A 26,903-nucleotide genomic window follows, 5' to 3' on the forward strand; every position below is an offset into this window, starting at 1 on the left:
TCTCATCCTTCTCAGCACAGTGTTAACTCCGTGGGTCAAACTGGAAAATTAAAAATCACCGACATCATGAACAAACAAAAAATATTGTCATGGCACTGCAAGAAATCAAGAACAACGATAAAGACCAATCACGAAGATACTGATTTTATAAAGGAATCCCAGGGAAATAAGTCATAAAAAATTGCCCTTCTAATATCTCGAAATAGACTGTCATCTAAATCAGTCCCCCAGGCATGTAACCAAACTCTGAAAACTGCTAATAAGACCTACCAAATTATTAAAGCACAAGACTCCCACAAAAGCAAAAAAATAACACATTAAAAGGCAGAGAAACAAAAATTCTGGGATTTCCTGGATCAAACATTAAAATTCTCCTTGGCAATTAGAGTGCATAACTGGGACAAGAAAGAAGATGAAATATCATTGGAAAATTGCAATTACATGAAATAAAATAAAAAATGGTCAGAGATTGATTGAAATTTGCAGAAAAGCACAACCTTCCCTCAAAACCAACAAGATTTAAAAGGAAACCCCAAAAATTAAAAGCCTGGAAACATCCTGACTTCAGAAAAAGCAAATGGCATCTAAACCACGCTTGCATGGTAAATTTTAGCATCAATAAAGCCACAATGTCAAAGTCCTAAGGGGTTTAGACTCAGATAAAAAGATAAAAATAAATTTAACCCCAAAGTGAAAGGAAATAAACCTCCAGAAAAAAAAATTGAGAAAATTTGACCAAACAACATTAATAATAAAAAATATGGAATACTACAAGAAAAAAGGGGCAAGATCTATCAGCACCAAATCACTAGAAAAATTGACCACTAAATTAAAATAGATAGCATAAGAGTTAGCTCCAATGAATCACAGGAAGAAATGCAAATGGTTAAATGAAGAATTGCGACCAGGCGTACAGAGAATATGCCAAGCTTGGATTAACCATCAAGCCCAGAAGTCAGAAGAATCAAATTTAGAAGGAACTAATAAAACTAAGGACAACAACCCATATAATATCAGACAAAACATAAACATCTTAAAACACCCTAGAAAGAAGAAATTTTCCAGAAAAATAATCTGAAAGATTATTACAAAACTTTCGGTAGATATCTTTAAAAATATGTACCTTCAACATTAATGCTGAGAGATAAGTCAGCAAAGTTGCCCCATAGTAACCACGAAAATGCACAGATCCTTGCAGGGACATTCAACAAACTTCTAAATTGCAATGACCCACTAGAAGAGTTTCATGTAAAGCAGGGTCACCCATTTTAACAAACCCTTATCTAATAGATGAAGTAGAACTAAAAAATTACAAGGCATGTGTAAGTCCTAGTCCTTGCAGGTATCTGGGAAAAAGTCAGAAAACCTGCGATCATAAATCTCCAACATCTAGTAAATATGTGGATCATAAAGAGAATTCCAGTACTCTGGACCACAGGGATAATACATCAGTTATTTAAAAAAGGAGATAAAACCAACCCAGATAATTACAGGCAGGAATAACCCCTCTGGACTGCAGATATTAAATTTCCCCTTGGATAATTTACAACAGGATCAAAAACACTGGAACCACAACTTAGATAATACCGAGGAGGATTATGCCCATACAGAAGCAGCCCAGATCAGATCCTCAACTTGAAACTAACAGTGGAATATTACAAGTGCAGAAAGAAACAGCTCTTTATCTCATTCATAGATTTCAAAAAAGTATGTTACAGTATCCATAAACCCATCATCACTAAAGGCTAAGCCGTGTCACTGCAACCATTCTCCTTTCAATCCTGCTGTTCTCTTCACTTCCTTGTAGTTTTTACATCCTCACAGTGTCTCTTCTTTGGTCTTCCTCTTCCTTTCTTTCCTAGTATTTTTCCTTCATAGACATTTACTAGGAATTAAAATAAAAATCTTTAAGGTTCCACCTTGTTCAATACAAATACACTGTTGTTAGATGACTTTTTACAACACACATTTTATTGCAGTACTAGTTTCGGCGCTCTATTAAGGCACTTTCATCAGCTGCGCAATAAGTAGAGAAACTTGAAGATATACTGATATACTTAACTCCTTAATGTCTATCTAATGGTAAGTTTAAAACTCTAAGTTACAAGCAAGATAACCCTTGTGAGTCGAAATTGTAAAATCTCACGAGTTGTCCTTAAGATTCTGTGGTGGCTATAATATTTACATTCGTAAAAATCAAGTTCAACAACATTCCTAAAATCGTGAAATTAAAGCTGAATCAAGTCCTAAAATGTTAAAATGTTCATTTCACAGATGCATTAGTTGTCATGTGTTGGATAAAAACTCGTCATATTCATTAAATTGCCAGACTGTGCCGTCTTCCGATGTTTGTTGATATGTGGAAGCTTAGTTGTTGTGTTTCTAATGGTTGGAACTGATTATATGCCCTGATGTTATTAAGCAGGCATAGCCTCTCAGTTCAATAACCCTGTAATGATGAAAGTCCTCTGTTAATAGAAAAGCTAGATAAAGATATTAGGAACCTGATTGAATCAAAATGTTATTGAAGTTGACTCACCTCAACAGCTGGTACTTTGCGCGGTGTCTGCAGCATGACGAGTGTGTCTGCTCATGTCGATTCAATCAGGTTCCTAATATCTTTATCTAGCTTTTCTATTAACAGAGGACTTTCATCATTACAGGGTTATTGAACTGAGAGGCTATGCCCGCTTAATAACATCAGGGCAAAAAATCTGTTCCAACCATTAGAAACACAACATAAGAACTAAGCTTCCACATATCAACAAACATCGGAAGACGTCACAGTCTGGCAATTTAATGAATACGACGAGTTTTTATCCAACACATGGCAACTAATGCATCTGTGAAATGAACATTTTAACATTTTAGAACTTGATTCAGCTTTAATTTCACAATTTCAGGAATGTTGTTGAACTTGATTTTTACGAATGTAAAAATTATAGCCATCACAGAATCTTAAGGACAACTCATGAGATTTTACAATTTCGACTCACAAGGGTCATCTTGCTTGTAACTTAGAGTTTTAAACTTACCATTAGATAGACATTAAGGAGTTAAGTATATCAGTATATCTTCAAGTTTCTCTACTTATTGCGCAGCTGATGAAGGTGCCTTAATAGATCGCCGAAACTAGTACTGCAATAAAATATATGTTGTAAAAAGTCATCTAACAACAGAGTATTTGTATTGAACAAGGTGGAACCTTAAAGATTTTTATTTTAATTGTGATCTCAGTTCAATATGGGCAAATAAGATGAAGTTCCTCACGTTTAACATTTACTGGGAAGTCGCCATGTCTCAGGATATGACCCACAAGTTTTATCTTCCTTCTTTCCATATCATTTATCAGTCTGTTCACTGATTTCCTTTTGAACATCTCAATTAGTCTTTTTCTAAGTCCAGCATGTCCTCATCATTTTCCTCCAAATCCACATTTCTGTTGCTTCCAGTGAATCAATCTTTTTCCTCTCTTCCAATAGTCCAGCTCTCCCAACCCTAAAGTAGTACACTCTAGACGAAGGATGTTACAAAAGCCTTTCTTGTTTCTAAACTTACATGGGTATTTATTGTTAAAGATATCTTTTATTTTGAAAGGCCTGTTTAGCAAGAGTTATTCTTTTTTTGTATTTCATTGGTGCATCTATTGTCTCCAGTTGTAATGCTTCCTAAGTAACAGAAATGTTCCACTTGTTCTATTTTGGAATGTCCTATTCTGTTTGTGTTAACTTCCCTGCCATCATTGCTCAACTAAATTTTTTTGTTTTCTTACCATTGATTTGTAATGTTTCAGTGTATCAGAGAACAGTCAGCATTCTATTTAATTCCTACTCGGTCTGCTGGTATTGTAGAAACGTTAGCAAATCTAATACTGTGAAATCTCTACCCATTTATATTTATACCTTTAGTCGTTTACTTTAAAATGCATCCAGTTTAAGTCGGTTATAGCGAGAATTAACAGCAAAAAATTTACTCACTATAGCGGATTGTCGTTATATCCGATTTTTTTAAATAAAAGTTGGACCCCCCACTCCTCACCATACACATTAAAATCGGTATGAAGTGGCAATCAATTTGTTCAAAACTTGCATTTCCGCGGATGATATCCACACTACGGCTTACTCGTTTGCTATTTTTTCGAAATCTAGTACTGTGTGAAAGTGTATGTTTAATTTCATTCTGAAAGAATTATACTACGGTACCGTATTTCTCCGAATCTAAGACAAACCCCACTTTCTCCTTCAAAAAATTTAAGTCAGGCTCGAAAAAGTACTTTGTAAAATCATATGAATGCCTTTGTTGTACAGTATGCATGTTTAGACTATTTTTAGATGCAGAACATTGAGTTTCGTTATGCTGGGTGTTTTTTTTTTTGGCTGCACAATTGTTCTTTATTTCCATGGGTTTAATGACCATTAACTTAAAATTGGTATCATAATATCGAAGAGAACCCATTGAAAATTTGCCGGCAATACCTATTCCATGTGTCTCTACAGGTGACGATCCATCAGGAAAATATTCTTGCTGTGTACAAAACTCTTACATTTACTCAGCATCAGATATAACCGGCTACTGTTGCACGCACATCTCACTTGTCAGGTTCAGCCAACTTCAGTGGCTAGCGATGTAGAGGCCTAATCGCGAACGTTGAAGGTCAACAAATGAGTTTATTGCGCCCCGGTATTGCCATTCCGCCCTTGAGATTTTTGTGCATATACCTCACAATTTCATCTTTGGCTTCTTTAAAACGTCCTTGTTTCAGACCACTGAATGCATTTTGTCGTCTTGGATACAGTGAAATACGGTATCACTCCAGAAGCTTCTGTGGCAAACATATCAGTTTCCTTCTTCAAATGGCGTCGCCTAATCTAACCGTATATATATCATGAAAACATATTTGAAATGCATGTAGAGAAAAATGATAACCTCCTCGGTAAGAATTTACATGTGAATTAGCCTTTCCGAAATTTAACTAGACTGAGAAAATATGAACTACCCTCGGAAATCAGTAATGTACTCTGCCATATCTTCAGGTGTATCACATTCTTACTTAATTTCAGTATATAACATTAAAATTAAGAGATCGTTTACTTCAGCCTTTAATTTTTAACAAGTTAACTGCTATCGGCCATATTATTTACACATTTATTACGAAAACGTGTTATCCTCCATTTCAAATTTTCTGTAGAGAACAGCAGTCGATGGGTATTACTAATAGACTCCAACATTGCCTTCGAATGTCGGCAAAGGAATTCTCAAATGCACAGTGAGAAAACTATATGGTACCAAAGATGATCGATCGCATTTTGTGGGAAACTTTTCAGTTTCCTTCTTTAAACAGAGTCACCTGTCCTAACTTAACAGTCTGTACATATGATGAAAACACACTTCAAGTGCCAGTAGAGAAATGATAACCTTTTCGCAATAAAATTTATATGATAATAGCCTCTCTAGAATTTTACCAGACGCGGGAAATATAAACTAACCTCTGACATCAATTATGCACTCTGCCTTATCTCGAGGTGTAACTCATTCTTAATTGCAGTATTTAGCCTTTAAATTAAGCAATCGCTTAGTCAGCCTTTATGTTTGAGTTAACTGTTGCAAGAGACTATCCTCATTTTTTCCGTATTGAAATTCTGTTAAAAGTAGAACAATAAAACTTTGATTTCCACCTATTCAATACATTAAAAGCAATTATAAAATTAGGATCTCGTCCTTATTGCTTAATTGTTAAAACATAGGACATGTTTCGTTCATATTTTGAACATCAACTATAAATATTCTTACAAGGTTAAATTGATAACATTGTTCTAGAACTTACACTTATGGTTTGCCATTAACAAACTTATCCATATTAAACTTAAAAAAAAACTTAAATATAAAGCGTTTATATATTACGTCATCTTATTGAAAATACTATGACCATTTATTGAGTTTGAAACTTTAAAACCCTATTCTAATATTTAAAATACAATGCTAGTAGTTAGTATCTGTGTAAATAAATTTACATTTTGTTACAACTGGATGTAAACTTTTTCACATATTGCACTATATGGACTTGAAATCTTAATACACTCTCAAAACAGCTGAGTTTAGGCATAATATTATTTTCGTCCATAAAATTGACAAAACTGATTCGCACTGTTGGTTATAGGTTATGAATTTTGCCTTTAAATATTTAACACCGAGCTCGATAGCTCCAGTCGCTTAAGTGCGGCCAGTATCCAGTATTCGGGAGATAGTAGGTTCGAACCCCACTGTCAGCAGCCCTGAAAATGGTTTTCCGTGGTTTCCCATTTTCACACCAGGCAAATGCTGGGGCTGTACCTTAATCAAGGCCACGGCCGCTTCCTTCCCACTCCTAGCCTTTCCTTGTCCCATCGTCGCCATAAGACCTATCTGTGTCGGTGCGACGTAAAGCAACTAGCAAAAAAGAAATTTTAACGTCGAAATTTGTCGAATTCACAATTGCTTGTAGTCTTAACCAGTGTAGGGCAATCCTATAGACATAAGCAGGGACTCAGTAAAATGGTGACAGACAAGCTTTGGTGATATGCAAGTGGTAATTTCATCCAAATTTACGTAAGCAAGTCTATTGACATATTCCTTCTACTCCTGCCTGCATTTACGCTAGTGCACTCTGCTGTTTGACGACTGCTTGTCATTCTACTAGCGCTCCTCTTGTTGTATATGTCTCTCCATATCTGAAGAATTTTGATCATTTTATGTCGGTATAAATATGATGTGACATACAAAGTTTCAAGTTTCTATCAACAACAGTTTTTGACATATTAACAAATTTAGAATTTTTAAAACTTTTCGATGTATTTATAAAATGATCTTCAGACCAAATGGTTCAACAGATCTGGCTGAAAATTTTATCTCTGTTTTAGAATAGTAACATAAGACGTTATGTGTGGGTTTTGACAAATTTTAATTACACAAAAAGAAAAAAATATTTCACATTAGGCATAACTCAATTTTTATATTTTATGATGATCATGATGAGAAAAAATTGCTTCTGAACTATTGCATAAATTGTAAAATTTGCACATCAGTTTATTATCCTGTTGTACGTGCAACTATCCTAAGGGTGGCATGCACCATCTTGGAGTAAATTACTACGGAAGTAGCATTTACTAAAGAAGTCCATACTACAGAAGTAAATTACTACGGGAGTTATTTACTCCAGAAGTAACGTCGGAGAGTTGAAGTACAATTTACTCTTTTAGTTACTACTATAGAAGTAGCGTTCTTTACTCGCGGAGTAGTGTTGTGTTTGTGTATCTTCTTTAAAGAAATCTAAAAGGATAAGGTTATGTGCGATAGGAAATGGGGGGAAAAACGTAAGCGAAAAAGATAAATGATTGTTAATAGCGATAATGACGATTATGCAAAGGATATAGGGTGTAAGAAACACATAAAGATGCTGGATAAGAAATTCATGGAATGTCGTGACAGAATAATTCAATGCTTCGAGTGACGGAAAGCGCAGTGAAGAGCAAGTTAAGATTCTGTGGAAGAACTTAAAAGCGAAGGCAGAAGCAAAACAGAAAATCATGGACACGCGGGAAAAATTAAAACTGATGGTGGTTTCTTCATACAGATTGCCTACATCCACAGCGAAATGTTCCCATTTTCACATCAGACAAATGCCGGGTCTGTAACTTAGATCACCGGCAACTATACTGAAATGTTCCGATATGAAACACTCGTAGGTCACACAGCAACTGTAATTTGAGAGATACAACAAAATTAAGACAGGAATCCAGCTGCAAGTGATCTCCAAGTAGATTTAGAAGGAAAGTAAAGGATTCCTTCCTCCTAAGACCAAAAACGTTTCTGAAACTCTCCGTGTGCACATTATACGGCTCTCGCCTTTCGCGCACTATTACATTTCCCATCATTTTCTGCGTTGAGATCGTCAATATAATCGACGTAATCCATAAACACGTTTGAAATGTCTTTTCTCTCATGTACTGCACGATATTATCATTAGTCAACAAGTCTAAAGTTAGCTTACGCCCTGCACGACGTGAGAGTAAATTCTAACCTATATTCGTGCGTTATTTACTTCTTTAGTAATATACTACAAGATGGTGCTCTTCAATATTTTACTCTTGTAGTAATTTAGTCCAGGAGTATCTGAAAGGACTAAAATACTACGGAAGTAATTTACTCTCATATGGAAGTCGCCGAATGCTGACTTCAGGAGTACTTTACTACGGAAGTGGAACTCACTCTTGGTTGGTGCACGCCACCCTAAGAGTTTCAAATAGATTGGATGAAAATTGTGGCATGAGGGACATTTTGAATCTTGAGAAAAAATTCTGAGAAAAATGAGTTTGAAACTTTAGAGGAACAGTAGTCAATTACCTGAATCTAGTTGACTTAATACTCCCCAGCACCATATATTGGAGCCTCTGCTCCCTTCTTCCTCGTTTCACTACGAGTTTTTGAGAGTTCTAGTTTCCTTTGGGCTGTTTTGAACCTTCGTAGTCCAGACACTCCACTGTGGTCAACTCTACGCTTGTCCCTAATTATACTAATATTCTGTTCTGAGATACTAACTTAACACCCCTAACACTAGCTTTTAGTTTCTCACTTGCTTCACAACCCATGTTGAATTCAGCAATTGCTGATGTTACAGTAATCTGTTATTTCTTTGACACACACTTCCTGCAGTCTCTTAGCCCGAATTACACTATGCAATGATTCATTGGCTTTTTGTGTTTTACCTATTGTGCAATGCCCTAAAACATCACTTAAAGCAAGTGTTTGATACACGGGTATTATTTTACATTCTACCTGTGGAGATCGTATAGTCTTCATGTTGCTAGTCGTGTTTTGGTGAATCCACGAAAAACAAAACTAAAGATATATATGAGAATAGTGACAATGTGAGGCAACGTCCACTTGCGCAGGGTCATATAAATGGCCGCCAAGGGCTTTAAATGGCTAATATTTAAATAAAACAAAGCGCAAAAAGAAATACAAAGCATGAACATAGCAAAAACATAAAATTTAAAAAATGGAGTTTTCACCAAATTTCACTGATACAAATGGGCAAATTTATAGATTTATGTAAGGCACTCTGTGTTGGAAATCTGTTACCTTCATTGACAGATATTTTATTAATTATAAATACTAGGAAGGAACAAACAAGTTTCCTTGTCTCCTTTCTATTGCTACTACTTCCCACACAAATCTTCCATTACATTAGTCCTATTGTGTGTCTTTTCTTGTTCCCATCCTTCTATATATGAATCATTAATTATAAAAATATTTTTTAGGTATCAGTTGTCCTCGTGGCTCCCGTCCAGCAGTTGGTGGCAACATATCTTATGTGGAAGGAGAACCGTATGGAGAAGAAGCCCTTGCGTTTACAAAGGACAAATGTTTACAACGTGAGGTAGAAATCCAAGTTGAATCGATGGATAAGGCTGGAAATTTCATTGGTTGGTTGTGGATTGACGGAGTAAATCTATCTGTTGCATTGGTTGAACAAGGTTACGCTTCTGTTCATTTCACCGCTGAGAGATCAGAATATTATCGAGCCCTGAAGGCAGCTGAGGATGCAGCCAAGGAGAGAAAAGAGAAGGTAACTCTTCGGTTCATATAACTACCTCTGGATGTACGTATATGATGTTAATATGTACAGCATTGGTTTCCAGTTATGTTTCTGTCAGAATCTGGCATTATTATTATTATTATTATTATTATTATTATTATTATTATTATTATTATTACTGTTGTTGTTGTTCTGTAAAATGGCTACTTGTTAAATAGACATGTTAGTCTTTTATTTATGCTGTGTGAAACAAGACAGACTGCAGGAAAACTTAGCTTCACAAAGACTCTGTGCTACTTCTTTGAAGTTAAACATTTCTTCTGATCGGAAGATCTCTGAATTTTTTTTTTTTTTCCCCTCTCACAGTATACTCTAAAGAAAAACATGTCTGTTATTTCAGGCTGTGAAAGCATAAATCAAAACATTACCCCTCTCAGTAAGGCATTCTACAAGGGTTGGGGCATAAGTCATGGCAGCTGTTTTTTTCCACATGAATGCAGGATTTACCAAATGGAAATATACAGAACAGATTGGGGAGCATAAGGTATGTATAATGCAGAATGGGTTTACAAAGTGTAGGACATAAAGCATGGAAACTGTCAGCCGTGAAATCCTTGTGTTAAGTACTGTTTATTCCCAGAGAGTACATTGACCTTTATGGTAAAATCTCGTAATCCCCTAGATTGTCCCCACACCATTTTGCCAAGGATGCAAGAGAGGTCATAAATCAGTCGCCTCATCAGTGTCATGTTTCACAGCGTTGGTTATGTCCTCTCGTGTCCCAAAGTCTTTCCCATGCAGTGCTGGTAGTGTACCAAGTGGTCAGTGTCCACTTGTGCTTGTTAGTGAGTGCGTGCAGCACCCACCATGACGCAATTTTATGCAGATGAGGATCTTTCCATTAAATTTTGTGGATGGTTAGCTTTTTGGTACCCGTATTGGCTTGGAACTCAAGTAGTGTCCATCTTCTACCCATGTCCATACACTGGGTAATTATTGCACATGACACATCAGTCCGGATGCTAACAGATCTTCCAGACAGTTGCACATCACTGGTTGTTTAATGTCTTTGCTGAATTGCTTCTGCCCATCTCATAACGGTTTGGTACTGAAGGGCATTATTCCCCACAGCTTCCACAAGTTCTGACATTTCTTGGTATTGTGACCCCTGTGAACGGCTAGTTTGAATACATCAAACTGTTTTTGCCTCATCGCATAGATTCTGTACAGAGCCTGACTCATTACTGCCATCTCGTGCTGTGTCCATGTACTATCAGTGTCAGGCTTTCGAGGACATATGTCCCTTATATAGTAGCACTGTGCAAATAGGAGGTAAGGGCCGATGACCTTCGATGTTGGGCCCCTTTAAACAACAAGCATCATCATCATCAAATAGGAGGAAGCAAGAGAGTTGCCTGTGCAGTTAGAGTTGTGTAGATGTGAGCTTGCATTCAGAAGATTGTGGGTTCAAATCCCACAGTCGACAGCCCCTGAAGTTTGTTTTCCATGGTTTTCTGCTTTCACGCCAATTAAATACTGGGGCTGAACCTTTTAAGGCCATGGCCGCTACATCCCCATTCCTAGCCATGCATCACCGAAAACCTTCATGTTTATTGGTTGATGCTACCGCAGAACGCAGCATGGACTCGTCAAAATAGTTCATTAGCCAGATCATAGCAAAATGCGATCCTACATGAACAAAGTCTAAAATATGATTTTTCAAATAATTTCAGTAATAATAATGTGCAAGAACCGTTTCATTGTCATCAATATAGGTAAGCAATTCAATCTGAAGAATGCCGAGGACCTATGCCCTCATATTTGGACCCATCCTATTGAATCTCTAACCTCTATTGAGGTCGTCCGTGCCGTATTGGACCTTCAACCACAATGACATTGTCTGTTCACAATGGCTCGATGGAAACATTAGCTCCATTCACTTCCATAGAGTTTGTGTGGAGCATGATAAACAGATATGTTGCATGTAATAATAGAACTCGAAGTCAAGACATTAACTCTGGTGAGTGTAACAGCTGTAATGTGGTGTGCCTTTTATCACGTGACGGAAGAGCTGTGATTCCGGGAATCGGATGGTCTGTGTGATATGACTGTAGACAGTCACTAATCCGAATGATACGAGCAGCAGTGAGAAAGAGGAGAGAGAGAGAGGAATCGGACTTATAAGGAGTTCGTCCTTTATCAGACTCTAATTAGGTAAAGTACATTTTTCAATTTTCTTTAATACTACCTGATGAACCTGTGCTTCGCTACGGAATTCTACATTGTATACAGCATTCTAGGTTAGGTAGTGTACACGTTGTGAGCAAGATTGTATTAAATTGCATAGCTCTTAACGTTACCCTAGAAACGCGACGGGGAAGTCACCATATGAAAACTGGATTAGAGAATTTTCATTGTAATGGTGGGCTCGCTTGCCTACCAAACTGAAATGAACATACGTCATTACAGTGACATCAGTTGGAATGGCACGATTAAAAGCAATGTTTTCATATGAAATACTCGATCAAACCACACTTTTTCTCAATTTTAACGAACAGTACTACGCTGCCGATCCAAAGTTCCAGAGCTGGAATGATCAGGCCACAGACACCTGTGATCACTCTTTGTTGTTTTTCATCGGCGCCGGACGGGGGGGTCGAATAGTGGAGATTCCCAGAGCAAAAACTATGTTTCCTAGGCATATCCGATGAGTTGGAACATCTCAGTTCACTACACTGGCGGAGGAAAAAAACTATCTGACTTGGAGGCAAATGTTTCCTCCAAGCCAGAGGAGAAACCCCATCTTCACTGCTAATTTGGAATGAAATTAATGTAGATTGAATAAAAGTGAAGAGGAAGAAGCTTTTCTTAAGAAATGGCTCTTATCAGGGTTGAATTTTGAGTTATTTAGTGAATTGTAGTGCTATAATTTGGAATAAGCCTAAATTGTAATTCTAGACCACTTCATACTACTATCTAAAGAGCTGTGTTTAAGTGTGCACACTGCTCATTCAAAACAGCGCATCAGAGTAGGGATCCAATACCTGGAATACTATGATGAACCCGTGTGTTACGTACCAGCAGTATCGGAAAATGTATGAACGACAGGAATGGTATGCTAGAGATGAAAGTTACGTAACTCCCCAGCTATTTTCCGCCAGTATTCAGGCAGGCTGTTATAATCGGTACGCAGTGGTAGTCCCATCTGTCCCATGTATTGGAGTTGAGTGTCAACATAAGAGACAAAGAACATCACAACAAACCATGGTCAATGTAATGTTATTGTTGATCAATGTTTGCGCTTTCGATATTGTAGGCCTTCACATTTCATTTTCTTTCGACTCTGAAATACCACTCTTACCATAGTTGGTACGGTAAAACTGAATAAAACATAAATGATATGAAACTGTTTTCCCTATAACATTTGTTAAGTAGTACTCTTCGATAGGACCAATAACATAGGTATTTAAAAATTAAATTTTAGGTGCCTTTCCCTAAACTACCATTTCACTCAGCGTGAATAAAATGCTTTATAGCCTAGATTGTAGTGGGTCATTCCCCGACTTTATATACTGATTTTCATTAAATTCTCTTCAGCCATTTTCTCATCATTCGTGTACAGACAGACAGACAGAAATTACGGAAAAGTGAAAAGTGCATTTCCTTGTTACTGTGGACATGACCGATAAAGAAATACCATTCTTTTTAAATTCTGAGCAATGTACAGACAAAACTCTTATTTTATATATATAGATTGTGTTTTCAAAGTTATTTTTCTCTTCTAGAATTTAAATTTCTAGAAGGGAAAAATAGGGTCACTGTCAGGTCATCCTGCTACCATATGCGACAGTAGACTGTACTACCTGCGACTGTGTGGTCGAGGGTTGGGCAGCTGTTACCAAACCTGACAAACTAAGGGAGAACTGATGGTTATGGTCGGAGGAGTTTACCCTTAGGGGGCTTGTTGAAGCCATTTTTTAGGAAATGACACACAAATTCAACTGGAAGCTGCTGCCTTGCAGATGTGGCATGGGACTGCTAAAGGCTAAGGGAGATAACCCTGACAGAAAATCTTCTCTAATGTTAGGCCTAGCAAGTCAGTTGGAAGGTATCTACAAACAAAGAACTTGGAGTACACAACAGCACCCGCAGACCCATGCCAGGGGCTTGTTCCACGAACAAAATTTGCAACTTTTCAACTTTGCACTTTTCATTTTTCAATTCTTGCAAAGTGCAAAGGCTTTCTGTTCCATCATGATCTAGGTTGTACTTTTCAATTTCTTCGCAAAGTGAAAAGTCTTTGCGAATGAGTGATCTGATCAAGTTTATTCCATGGGCAAACTGTTTAGGCCTACTACTCTATGATTTTGATGCTTTATTTTGCTTGGCAAACTTGGCACTACAGTTATGGTACCTTTAGTTTTGAAGTTTTTATCATGGGAAAGAAAGGTTACAAGAAGCTGGCTGTGCTGAAAGTTGCAAAGGAGAAATGGGACACCCTTTTTGGCAACTTTAAAAATAACCTCTCAAATGATACCATGCATCAATATTAATGAGAGTACCGTCAACACATCCACACACAGAAGGAAATGCACCCTTCATTAGAAATCACGTCACTACATTATTTGGATTATCAGGCCAACGTACTATGTTAGGTAATATTACATTTACTATAACATCTATGACTTTGGTAACAGTTCTGCAAATAATTGATTTTGATGTCCCAGGCATTGCTGCTACACCGTGCAGCTAAGACAGCATCTTCTAACCAATGTAAGCATATAAGTATTTGTTCTTTTTCGGAAATGGACTTCTTTTTGTTGCATGTTTCAATAAATGACCGATCATTTCAAGAATATAGTCAGCCTGTGTTGGGGTAATATGAAATCACTCATGAAATTCCGTAGAAGTGAGGTTATGAAAATTAATCCTGTCTTTGTATGTTTTCTTATTGGATTCTTCATCACTTTCCTCACTTGATGCTAACAAAAGCTCTCGTCGTAACATGTTTACCTCACTAAACCAAATTCTATGCCGAGAAACTGGTGTACCTAATTGTTAATTAACAGATGAAAAGGGAATCATCTCTTTGCAAGATTTCTGAACACTTCATTTCTTTGCATTTGGCATTTCTGTACCAATGGAGAAACATAGCAGGCTTGAAAAGTAAAAAGATTCTTAACATTTCACTTTGCAAGCTAAATCTGAATAGTGATGCTGGAAAAGTTGCAAAGTTCATTCGTGGAACAGGCCCCTACCAGGTATGATGGCTTATGGCCTGATGATAGGCCAAGCCTTGCAATTGTGCGACAACCCCGGAGAAGAGAACACACACAAATAGGAACAATCAATGTATTGAGTTTGACTGGGAAATGTGAAGAGTTAGTGGACATCATTGAGAGAAGGAAAATATCAATCCTAGGACTGAGTGAAACTAAATGGAAAGGTAAAGGGAAGAAAGAGTTTAGGAAAAACTATACCCTCTACTGGAATGGTAACAACAGAGAGATGAGAAATGTAGTAGGATTAATATTGTCTATAAAGAGTTTGACAGTATTACAGAGATCCAGTACATCAATGAGAGGATTATAAAGGCAACAGTTCACCTTGGGAAAGAGAGGCTACACTGGTGCAAGTGTATGCCCCTCAGGCGGGTTGCAGTCAAGATGAAAACATGTTTCTCGAAGACCTAGAAGAGACCATCAGTGAAGAGAGGGCAGTCATCGGAGACCTCAATGCATGGCTCTGAGAAGGTGATGGGACCACATGGCTGTGGGAGAAGGATTTCAGAAGGGGAACATCTCCTAGACTTCTGCATAAGAAACTGTTCGGTAGTAAAAGCAGTTGGTTCAACAAAAGAGTCACAAGATTACCCGTTACAGCTGGGATGGAAAGAGCAAGACGGTCATTGACTATGTTATTACAGATAATTGCATTAAATGAATTTCATTATAAAGCCTGTATTGTCGTACGTATACTTAAAAGGTATGGTCAAATGTTCCACCTTTCCAGTACTAACGAATATTTTATTTAATTATTTAAATAACATTTAAAAAATAACTGAACATGTTTCATCTATCTTGTAGACATCATCAGCTGACAAGTTTTAAGATTAAGCACAAAGGACAAGGTTAAAAACCCATTAAAAATAATTCGGAATGCCGAATGCGTCAGTTAACACTTGAATACTGTTAAAAGTGAAAATTAAAATATTGTACACGTGCAATAAAATTGGTAATAAGTCCTTCTTAACGTGATGATGCTGTGTTGACATACAGTTTGCCAATGCATCGGTAGAAACTTGGTGATATGGAGCACAATGTTTAGTTCCAGTAGAATGAAAACGATTGATAAACATATGTTAAACATGAGTGAGGGTTCCAGTAAAATGGTATTGAGTTCGTCTCTTTGGCATGATGATAACACTTTTTATTTTTTTATTTATTTATTTTTTTGTTATCAAGAATAGTTATCATCACGCCAACAAGACAAACTCAATACCATTTTACTGGAACCCTCACTCATGTTTAACATATGTTTATCAATCGTCTTCATTCTACTGGAACTAAACATTGTGCTCCATATCACAAAGTTTCTACCAATGCATCGGCAAACTGTATATCAACACAGCATCATCACATCTCATGCGTACAATATTTTAATTTTCACTTTTAACATTACTCAAGTGTTGTGCTCAGAACATTCCAACATATTCTTCAACATTTTAACTGACGCATTCGGCAGTTCGAATTATTTTCAATGCGTTTTTGTCCTTGTCCCTTCGTGCTTAATCTTCAAACTTTTCGGCTGATGATGCCTGCAAGATAGATGAAACCTGTTCCGTTATTTTTAAAATGTTATTTAAATAATTAAATGGGTTTTAAAAAAAAAAAAAATAGGTGGAACATTTGACCATACCTTTTAAGTAATACAGATAAAGAAAGAAGTAGACCTGTGACTGATGTCACGGTGATTCCAAGTGAGAACCTCAATAGCAACCACCAGTTATTAGTAGCAGATCTGAAAGACATTAACGTACCAAAGATAACAATCAGGAAATTACCTAAGGTGTGGGAACAACAACAGATTGGAAAGAGGACCAACTATCAGTACCGTGTAAGAGGACAACTGCCTACAGAAGTGGAGAGTGGTGAGGTAGAGTAAACAAAATTTTAAAACATCTTGATAAAAGAAGCAATAGAGGTTTGCGGGAAGACAAGTGCGAGAGTGAGAAAAGGTCACCCTGTTGGAATGAAAGAGTTAGATCCAAATAAAGGAAAGGAACATAGCACAAAAAGAACGATATAGAGAGAAATCCAAGCCAGAACACGTAGGGGATGAGGGGAAGATCAGATACCTCGAGCAAGTTTACCGGGACAAGAAATGTCAAGGAAAACCATAAACAGATCTTTACCTTTTCCCCAATATTTTTCCATTAACGTACGGACACTGAAGATTAGGTCTGTTGTGGACCTGTTTAGGCCTGAAGCCATACTGTTCCTCTTCAAAACGTGGCTCTAAGATAACTTGCAATCTGCTCTCTAAGATTTTCTCAATAATCTTAAGCCCATGACAAAGGAGTGTTATTCTCCAGTAGTTGGAGCATTTACGGCGATTTCCTTTCTTAAACAGGGGTATAATGACACCCTTGCTCCAATCAGTAGGTATCTTGCCATGTTTCCAAACTACATTGAGCACTCTGTGTAGCCACTGTAAACCCTGGACTCGTGCTGCTTTAATCATGTCCATGCTGACTTCATCGATTCCTGGGGATTTACCTTGCGGCATCTTCTTAAGGGCTGATTCTGTTTCTGCCCATGTAATGGGAGGTTCCTCTGTGCAGGTTTCAACAGCTGGTTCTTTTGTTCTCTGATCTGCTTCTGTCCTGTTTAGTAGGTGATTAAAATGATTCCTCAGAACCTCTCTGATGTCCTCTTCTTTCCTGGCCAGGTTTCCATTAGGATTCTCAAATGCTTTGATGGTTCCAACTGAATTCTTTTTCCCTCTGAACAATAGTTTCATACTGCCTCTGCTGTCTTCCTTCAGTTTTTGAGTAAATTTCTCCCAGTACTTTATCTTCTCTTCTATACTACTCTTTTAACTCTCAATAAGACAGAATGGAAAAGGCTCGCCAACAGTACTTGGGAAAATGGAACTGTAAAATGATCATGATAATGATAGAATTGTAATTTATTGAAATATTAAAAGTGAGAATTTTTTATTGTGCTGCTGTGAATGGTTTATTACATATTTACTTCTTCTTCTGATATGTTAAATATCCAAGTGTCATTTGCTTGTTGTTTATTCCTTGCTTCGTAATCCATATCATTGCACTTCATCTACATGTTGACATCAGTGGTATCCGGGAACAATCTGATGTAATCGCAGTAATCAGGCGAGGAAAAGACAGTTCCTAGACAACCACATGTTACTCTTGCCATGTGCATGGAAGTGGGCCGGTTATTTGCCAGTCAGTGTTAAGACTGGGGATGGATACATGTTCTTTGTTTATATCAATTTTGGTTCTTTCAATGACGGCAGAATAGTACAACGTCAAACCGCTAGCAAATGTGAGGATATTAGTTACCATGATCTATGTCCCAAACGTTTCTGACATTAGTTGTGTTCAGGTATTGGAAATTTGTATTTGACTTCCAAGTTCCCTTTTTCCCCTCTGTGAGCGAAATCATAATATAGTGGTACATTTATTTACAGTACATTCCTTGAGCTATTTTGTAATTTCATATGAAATTTAAGTTCTTTTAAATGACGGAGTTTTGAGCAAGATTTTCCTCTTATTTTATATTTTCTGCAATTGCTACACAGTTTAATCCACTTTTCTTAATATATTTTGATTTTCCTCTGGTAAATAAAAGTGACATTTGCTTAACTAAGGTCATCAAATGTTCCATGGGAAAAAAGATATTAGAAACATTAATATTACAGCAAGTTCCAAGCTGTTGAGCATTTGTACCAGAGTCCAAATCCCTCTTCATAATAGTTGCCTTACATCTTAAGGGTTCTCTAAGTTTAAAACTCAAATTTTGTTGCAGCCATAGCAGCCCGACTAGCCTTGTCATTGCTTCCACTTGTCAGTTTCTTCTCTTCCATTTGGTGGTGGTGGTGTTGGTGGTTATTTTTTTTAAAGAGGAACAACTGTTAACAGTAATCAGAGAGAGAAAATGGAAGGGGTCCAACACTTCAAAGAATGAGGATATCTGCCAAAGAAAGACGAGGGTCTCTACGAGGATGAAAGTTAGACTCCCTAGGACTCCACACATAATACTGTTGGGGTCAGTAAAGAATAAGAGGTGACCAACAAGGGAGGTCGGATAGAATAAATGTAAGAGAGGAGCCTGAAACAAGCAAGTAGAAACAATGTCAGAATTCGGCTAAGGGCCCTCTGGTCGCCAACCGACACTCCCAAGTTAAGAGCCTCTTGTGATCAAGACAGTAGCAGGTGTGAGACTCCTAGAGATCCTTTCATGACTTTCTGTACATCTTCACTCACTCTTTGAAGGTGGGCTATCATCTTAGTCCTTCTATTAATGTTATTAGAAGCAGACATCTTGTTGTTTTGCCCTCTTTCCATCAGTATTATCCATTTCCAGGTAGAAGAGCTGCAAAAAATATTTAACCCCTACAATGCTTTGTACAATTTAGTAATATTTTGATGAATTATTACGAGGTACAATCTTAAGTGCATCATGGGCATTTTTAATATTGCTTTTTTGCTAAGTCAGAGAATGTTTTGGTTCATGATAAACTAGGAGGTTCTTGGCTGTATACGCTGTCTTGAAGGGCAAATTACATGTTTTTTGAAGTATTATCAATGACAAAGGTAAACAAGTACTGTAATAGCATCCTTCAGTAAGTTGAATGAGGAAGAAATGCAGAGTTCTTCGTGCTTTCTTGTTGAAGTCAAAATGAAAAAATGCATTGTACTGAAGGGGTATAAAAGCTAGAAAGAAACAAATTTTAAATGTGTCTTTGAATGAATGAATCAATGAATGAATGAATGAATCAATGAATGAATGACTGAATTGTGCTTTATTTATATTGTGTTGGAAGCATACATAAGTTTAAATATAAGGGAAAAACATAAAACATAATATAAATACTTCAATGACGAAGAACCACGTTAAACTATGCGAGCCCAAAACCTTGTAACATCAAGTGCATTTGGCTTCGCTCTAACCAGGTCTTCTGTTGTGCAGCTGAATGGGCACGAACTACTTTGCAGCAAATGGGCTGTGGTCTGCTCTTCTCCACATACACACAAGGTACTGTCCACTTCAAAACCCCATTTCTTCTGGTTTGCCCTGTACCGTGTAACACCAGAGCAGTCTATTCAGTGCTCTCCAATTCACCCAATCTGTGACATGGCCAGGGGGGAGTTCCTCTTTTGGGATCATCCATTGACTGATCCTCGTATATTGACTCCTGAAGCGCCATTCTTGAATTCTTGCTTGCTGCGCTGTTCCTGCAAGTGTTTCGGTTACTCTCAAGAAGCTTTTCCTAGACTTGAGCCGCACTGGCGTGGTGGCTCATATCCAAACACATTGTGGGCTTCCGATGTCAACATCTTTCTCTTTTCTTTCTTGGCTGCCACTTCACGGCGGATATCGGGAGATCCCTGCAAGGCAGTACACTTTTTCCAAAGGTGTAGGTCTCAAACATCCAGTAATAATACGGCAGGTTTCGTTGAGTGCTACATCAACTGCTTTGGCATGGCAAGATTTGTACCACACCGGCTATGCGTATTCAGCTGCGGAATAGCAGAGCGAAAAGGCAGATGTCCTAACTGTGTCTGGTTGTGCTCCCCAAAATGTTCCAGTTAGCTTCCGCACAATATTGTTTCTAGCAGCCACTTTCTGCTTGATGTTCAAACAATGTTTTCTGTAGGTTAAGGCACGATCCAGAGTGACTTCGAGGTACTTCGGGGTAGAATTGTGTTGTAAAGCTATGCCTTGCCAAGTGACCTTCAGAGTTCGGGAAGCTTCTCTGTTGTTTAGATGGAAAACACAGGATCAAATGAGTACCAAGTGAGTTGCCATGCAGTTAGGGGTGCGCAGCTATGAGTTTGCATTTGAGAGATAGTAGGTTCGAACCCCACTGTTGGCAGTCCTGAAGATGTTTTTCCATGGTTTCCCATTTTCACACCACGCAAATGCTGGAGCTGTGCCTTAAGACAATGGCCGCTTCCTTCCCTCTCCTAGCCCCTTCCTGCCCCATCATCGCCATAAAACCTATTTGTACCAATGTATCATAAAGCCAATGGTAAAATAAAAAATAAAATCTGTAAAATAAAAACAGAAAACCAAACAAGTGACAAATCAGGTAGTCATATGTAGAAAGACTGAACTTTAATTAGGAACACCTGCAATCGTCTTTATCTCGCGCCTCCCTGCCTTTAATCGTTTTTTTTCTTTTTATAGCACACTTATCACAATGAGACTGGTGATTTGCCCAGATGATCCTAGTGAGGATTTGCCCACTCTCCTGATGAAGCTGGTGAGCAGAGACAAACTTGTCGGGGACTGTGAAGAAAGGGATGTAGAACTGGGATTGTTGAGGAGATAGGCGATCTACAGTAAAACCCATCTTTTGCACTTTTCAAATGAATGTCTAAAAATGGAGTAAATGGAGGGAAATGGGTATTAGTCCCCTATGAGTATCTGAAATGACCTCAAATCTGTAACTTGGCACAGTTGAAGGCAAATTGTTAAACTGAGGGCGAGTTCTTTCCAAAAATGAACACAAAGGATAATTTCCTGTTTTATCAAGTACCGTTGCCGACGCCGTGGTGTAGGAGTAGCGGTCCTGTCTCGTAGCCTCGTTTCTGGAGGCCTGGGTTTGATTCCCAGCCAGGTCAGGGATTACAATTGAGGAGCTATCTGACGGCAAGATGATGGCCACAGTCTAGAAATCCAAGAATAACGGCTGAGAGGATTCTTCATGCTGACCAGACGACACTTGATAATCTGAAAGCCTTTGGGCTGCACAGCGGTTGCTTGGTAGGCCATGTCCCTTCGGGGCTGTTGCACCATGGGGTTTGGTTTGGTTTCAGGCACCATACAAATAAGCTTTTGAGTCCTGAAACCTTATTACTGTATCTCAGAAATAACAAAGTTTATACTGAAGCAATTTAGCCGTATCTAAATGGAAAACGAGGAAAAACCCAGAACCAACACAATCTATTGAAAATAATGCACATGAGAAGAAAGGTAGCAATGAACATTTGAATATCTGTGCAAAGAGGTTATCTTAAATACATATAAATTGTACTGGTTGTATGAAACATACAACAATCATCAAACAAATTTAACCTTCACAGTGAAAACCATCAAAATGTCGTAAGGGATTATGAATCACACACAATAATTATAAATTATACCCACTGTCGGCAGCCCTGAAGATGGTTTTCCTTGGTTTCCCACTTTCACACTAGGCAAATGTTGGGGCTGTACCTTAAAGCAACAACTGTTTCTTTCTCTCTCGTAGCCCTATACTATCCCATTGTCGCCATTAAGACCTATCTGTGTCGGTACAATATAAAACAATTTGGAAAAAAAAAAATGAAATCAAACCTTCACAGTGAAAATCATGATATAGTTCCAAGTTATTCACAAGAGAATACAAAAGATGCAGAAGAATTGTCAGTTTTTTATTTCACAATGAAAGTCAGTAGGTATCAAGCAATTTGGAGCAGGAGCTGTCGAAAAGAAGTTAAATATTTTACGGTTTTTTTGTCATATAACTTGATTTAAGTTTGTAAAAGTGATCAGATGTTGCATCACCATGTGAGGAACTTCCTCTGTATTTTTAGAGCTGAAAAAGCCTCTCTTGAAGAAACAACTCCCACTTATTTCACTGTCTTCGGAATCAATGTTGTGATCTTCCTGCATTTGGTTCCCAACGATGTCCTCAATGATATGATATTCTGTAGTGACTGTTTTTATCTGCCTTGAAATTTCGGGATGGAGATATTACCATACAGTATTCTCAACTATTTCTTCTTCTTTGTCGTCTTCCTGAAGCAGCTGAGAGCATCTAAACCGAGCTTGATAGCTGCAGTCGCTTAAGTGCGGCCAGTATCCAGTATTCGGGAGATAGTAGGTTCAAACCCCACTGTCGGCAGCCCTGAAAATGGTTTTCCGTGGTTTCCCATTTTCACACCAGGCAAATGCTGGGTAAGGCCACGGCCGCTTTCTTCCAACTCCTAACCCTTTCCCGTCCCATCGTCGCCATAAGACCTATCTGTGTCGGTGCGACGTAAAGCCACTAGCAAAAAAAAAAAAAAAAAAAAAAAAAAAAAAGCATCTAAAACTGAAAACATATCTGTTGGCTCCGTTCTTCTCCCAATTATATTCAGAACTTTTTAAATTAATTTTTCCGGTTGAATCTCAAGCTCTTAGACATTGATTAGTCCAAATGTAGAAGTTCCAGTTTGCTTGTTAATTTGCCTGGAAAGAATACAATACAAATTCCACATTTTGCAACATTAAGTTATGAGGATGAGCTGGATATTGGTTGATTACCAAGGCAATCTTCCTACTTCATGCCTCCATTTTAGTATACAGGGTATATCTGCTGCTCGAACAGTGTGGACGCCATCCATGCCTTGTGATTGGCATCATGAGTAGTTGTCAGTCTTGGTGATGGCACGGCATCGAGGTTTCTTTGATTTTCCCAGTTACAAAGGGGGTGCAGTTTCTCGGAATCGTCCGTATTCACTCCCAGCTTGGTAGTGAGCTCCTTTTTACTGTACCTGCCACCATGACAGGCTTCCCCTTTGTAAGTGAGAGTCCATTTTGGCAGGAGGCTATAGAGGAGGCCCTTTTCATCCACATTTACAATGTTGGCATTGTTCGTAAGCTTCCAACAGCTCCTGCTGCCTCAGCTCTTCCCAGGTTTGACTCTTCTCTTTACTTACACTGTTCAATTTTGTAGTTTTAATCTTGCACACAATATTGTACTGTTTTGAAATCTATCCAGCCATTTAAGGCTGTGAACTCTTCAATCCCTAGCATGTTTGCCACTTTTAGAGCCTTATCTCTCAGTATTACACCAAACATTTGCCACTCGTGTTGAAGATAACCATTCACGCATAATTTCTTCTAGTTTGTCGTATTTTAAATTTTTGGCTTTTTCCAAGTGCGGACCCCACTTGTAAGCACTTCGCTAGATTGTGTATCTGTTATTCACGATGTTGTCCAGTGTGGATATGGAGATACCAAGTTCCTTGGGAAGTGTAACACATGTTCCTTTAAACGAATTCGCTTTCTCCAAAATTCATATCTTCCGGTCAGTTGAAAAGGGTGTTTTTTTTTCCTTCTAGTTTCTCCATACTTCAAATAACTTTGCTCCAACAGATCACTTTCACTGTGCAAAATGTGTGATATTCCAGAGTAAGAATAACTTTACATGCACCGATCAAAGACGATTTCACAGGACACACGTGGAAGTTTACAACAGCAAGACAGCAAGTGACGATCTTGAAGTGAAAGTGCGGGTCTGATCAGGTTCATTTAACACGGCAGTGAAGTACTGTGCTATCAGTTCCTTTGTTTCCAAAACCAGTTCAGTGGTAGCCAATTGTAGCATCCATCCACCACTCATTGAGTAAATGAGACATCCTGTTAACACCTGAAGCAGTGTCTACCTCCAGAAAATATATATATTTTTACAATCCAGAAACCATTTCAAACACACACACATTCATAAAGTTGTAATGGCAAGAAATTTTAAATGGTGTGTATGTAATTGGAAGGTAAAAATTTATGAGAATAGGAAAATTGAAGGGAGTGAAAAAGAATGGTGTAAATGGGGAGAAAACCTCAATTCTGGGGTCATAAAGGAAGGGCTGTACTGCATTTTTAAACATCAGTGTATCTAGGTGTGGAGATCATCTTTCTGTGTTTTATGTTTGTCCCTTGTTTCCTCGATCATTGCTCAGGTGAGAAATGTAGCAGGAGTGAAATGTATGTATAGGAAATTGATGTAAAGCAGCAAATTATCATATAAGCACACGTGGATAGAGTACACATATAAGAAAGACATGATTCCAAAATTAATTCACACCCAGCAAAATCAAACCACATCTGATTTTGTTTCACAGTTAAAGAACTTAAAACTTTAACCCATTCTTCCCACACTATTGCCTTTAGATTTCCCAGAGTTGGACACCAACTGGTGTTCAGAACTAGGGAAGCACCTTGCCTTGACATTAGATAACCGCTCCTTTCTCCTATTCTCTTGTGTAACCTCTAACCCACCCCCTTCCTTTATCTCCTTTTTTGTGTGTGCCACCTATCATCGGAGATAGCAGTGTTTTGTTAGCGGTGCACCCACCTTGTCTCCGAGAACCAGTGCTTCATCTGGTTTGTTGGTGTTCAAGGCGTATTTTCAGGCCGTGCAGTAAGTTTTAAGGAAGTGAGAATTATCTTGGGTGTGGTCGTGGTAATCTTGGCGGGTACGATTTTGAGGGGAGTTGGTTACTGATTTGGTTTTCCAGGGTCTTGGCTACTTGATCCACCAGGGGGGGCTGGGTTTGATTAGAACTGGTTTTGGAGGAGGCTGAGGATGAGTAGAAGAAGATTGTTTTGTACGTTGATAGGGGTGATGGGGACAGTGAGGAAGGGCGGGAGTGGGGTAGGATGGGTGTTTGTTCTTTTGAGTGGCTGTAGGTGAGAGTTTTTACGGAGTTTCTGTTTAATTGCCTTCTTAAAATATGAGCACCCAGAAAACGAGGCTGTGTGATTGCTGTGGCAGTTCGCGCAGCTCACTTGGTCCCGAAGCACCTTGCATTCAGGGAGGTGGTGAGGACATGGTAGAGCTGTATGTTTGAGATGTGGTGTGGGTTGTAAGGGGATTTTTGTGTTTTGGGTCTGTTGCGGCGTGTTTTATACGCTTGGAGTTGTGTGTGTGGGTTTTTTTTTTTTCCGGAAGTCTGTATGGTTTACGAGAGGGTGGCTGTAGAAGAGATTACTGGTTGGGTTGATTTATTGATGAACAGGAGGAGTAGGTATGTTTGAGTGTCGTAGGTAGGAGAATTGATTTGTTGGTAGAGTCGGGGGTGGCCTAGGATGCGTATTGTTTTGTGCGTGGAACTGTTTGTGTAGTAGAGCTTTTAGTAGGATGAGGGGGATTTGTTTGAGGTTGGTTCGGCTTCTGCTTTCTTGTCGATGTGGCTTGGCAGCTGGCGTCTTTGGTGGTGCTTGTGGTTTTCCTTTTTGCGTTGACATCGTTGTAGTCGGTTACTGTGGTTTGGGTCTCAGCTTCTTGAGTAGTAGGTGAGACGACTGGTGCGGGCATATTTGAATGATGGGGGCTTGGTTTGAAATGTGGGTTGGGAGTGGGTTTGAGTTTCTTGATTTGTGGTCTCAGGTGGAAGGATGATTTGCTGGTTGACGTTGAGTGGATTGATGATTATAGGGGTAGGAATGTTTGTATTTTCAAGTGATTTGAGGATGTGACTTTGAGTTGTGGGGGGGAGGTGGCCATGAGTAGATTGTTATGTGTGATTCTTTGATGACTGCAGTATGCTCCAACTACCATTTTTATTCTATCATCTTCTAACAAAGGTTGCAACCAAAAATTTTGAACTTGTCTTTCTTTGGTGTGTACTCTATCCATGTGTAGTTAAATAAAATGTTGCTGCTTTCCAGCTATTTCCTATACATCTTACTGTATTTGTGCTCATCTTATAGTATGTTCCTCATGTTCCAGTCTGTTTATATATGTCATATAGACCTTGCATATGATGCAGGATGATAGACAGTACACCTCCCTTTTCTATGCAAGCGAGTTTTAAGAAATTTCATCTACACGTATATTAATTGTCCCTAAAAGTTATATACAAATAGGAACAAGAAAAGGAGCACACAATAGGGTGAACAAAATGATAGGTCAGTGTGGGAAGAGGAAGCAACAGACAGATGAGACAATGATAAAAAAATAAATTGTAAATTTTGCTTATCTTTAAGTCAAAACTGAAAAGAAATGGCTTCCACTACAGTATAATAAATTTGCATGGACTCATTTAAATATGTGATTGTTTTCTAGAGATAGCTAAAAAATGTTAATTTAATGTAACTAATTTTCTGGATTATATAGCAGGGAAATTCTGTACCAACAGTTAGGATATTACCAAGGTAGATCAAATATAAACAGGATTTTTGTTCCTGAATATCAACAGTTGGTAGGACTGGCCCCGCGCTTCTGCTATGCGTAGGCAGGACCGCTAGGAGTGGAGAGAGCATTCTGTTACGATATTTTCTGCCGTTTCATCAGTAACGCTCACAATGTCGGAGCAACAGATGCACCC

The 26,903-nt window shown here is 38.3% G+C and overlaps 1 protein-coding gene across 1 annotated transcript in view; it reads left to right on the forward strand.

The window, feature by feature from the left end:
- The window catches only part of Tudor-SN (Staphylococcal nuclease domain-containing protein 1), a 242,826-nt gene that overhangs the window by 134,026 nt on the left and 81,897 nt on the right, over window positions 1-26,903 (forward strand). The window contains exon 12 of the mRNA XM_067136883.2: window positions 9,297-9,604. Within this exon, the coding sequence (XP_066992984.1) occupies window positions 9,297-9,604 (308 nt within the window). The remainder of the gene's footprint in view (window positions 1-9,296; window positions 9,605-26,903) is intronic.

Source organism: Anabrus simplex, chromosome 1, assembly GCF_040414725.1.
Source record: "Anabrus simplex isolate iqAnaSimp1 chromosome 1, ASM4041472v1, whole genome shotgun sequence".
Classification (NCBI taxonomy): Eukaryota; Metazoa; Arthropoda; class Insecta; order Orthoptera; family Tettigoniidae; genus Anabrus; species Anabrus simplex.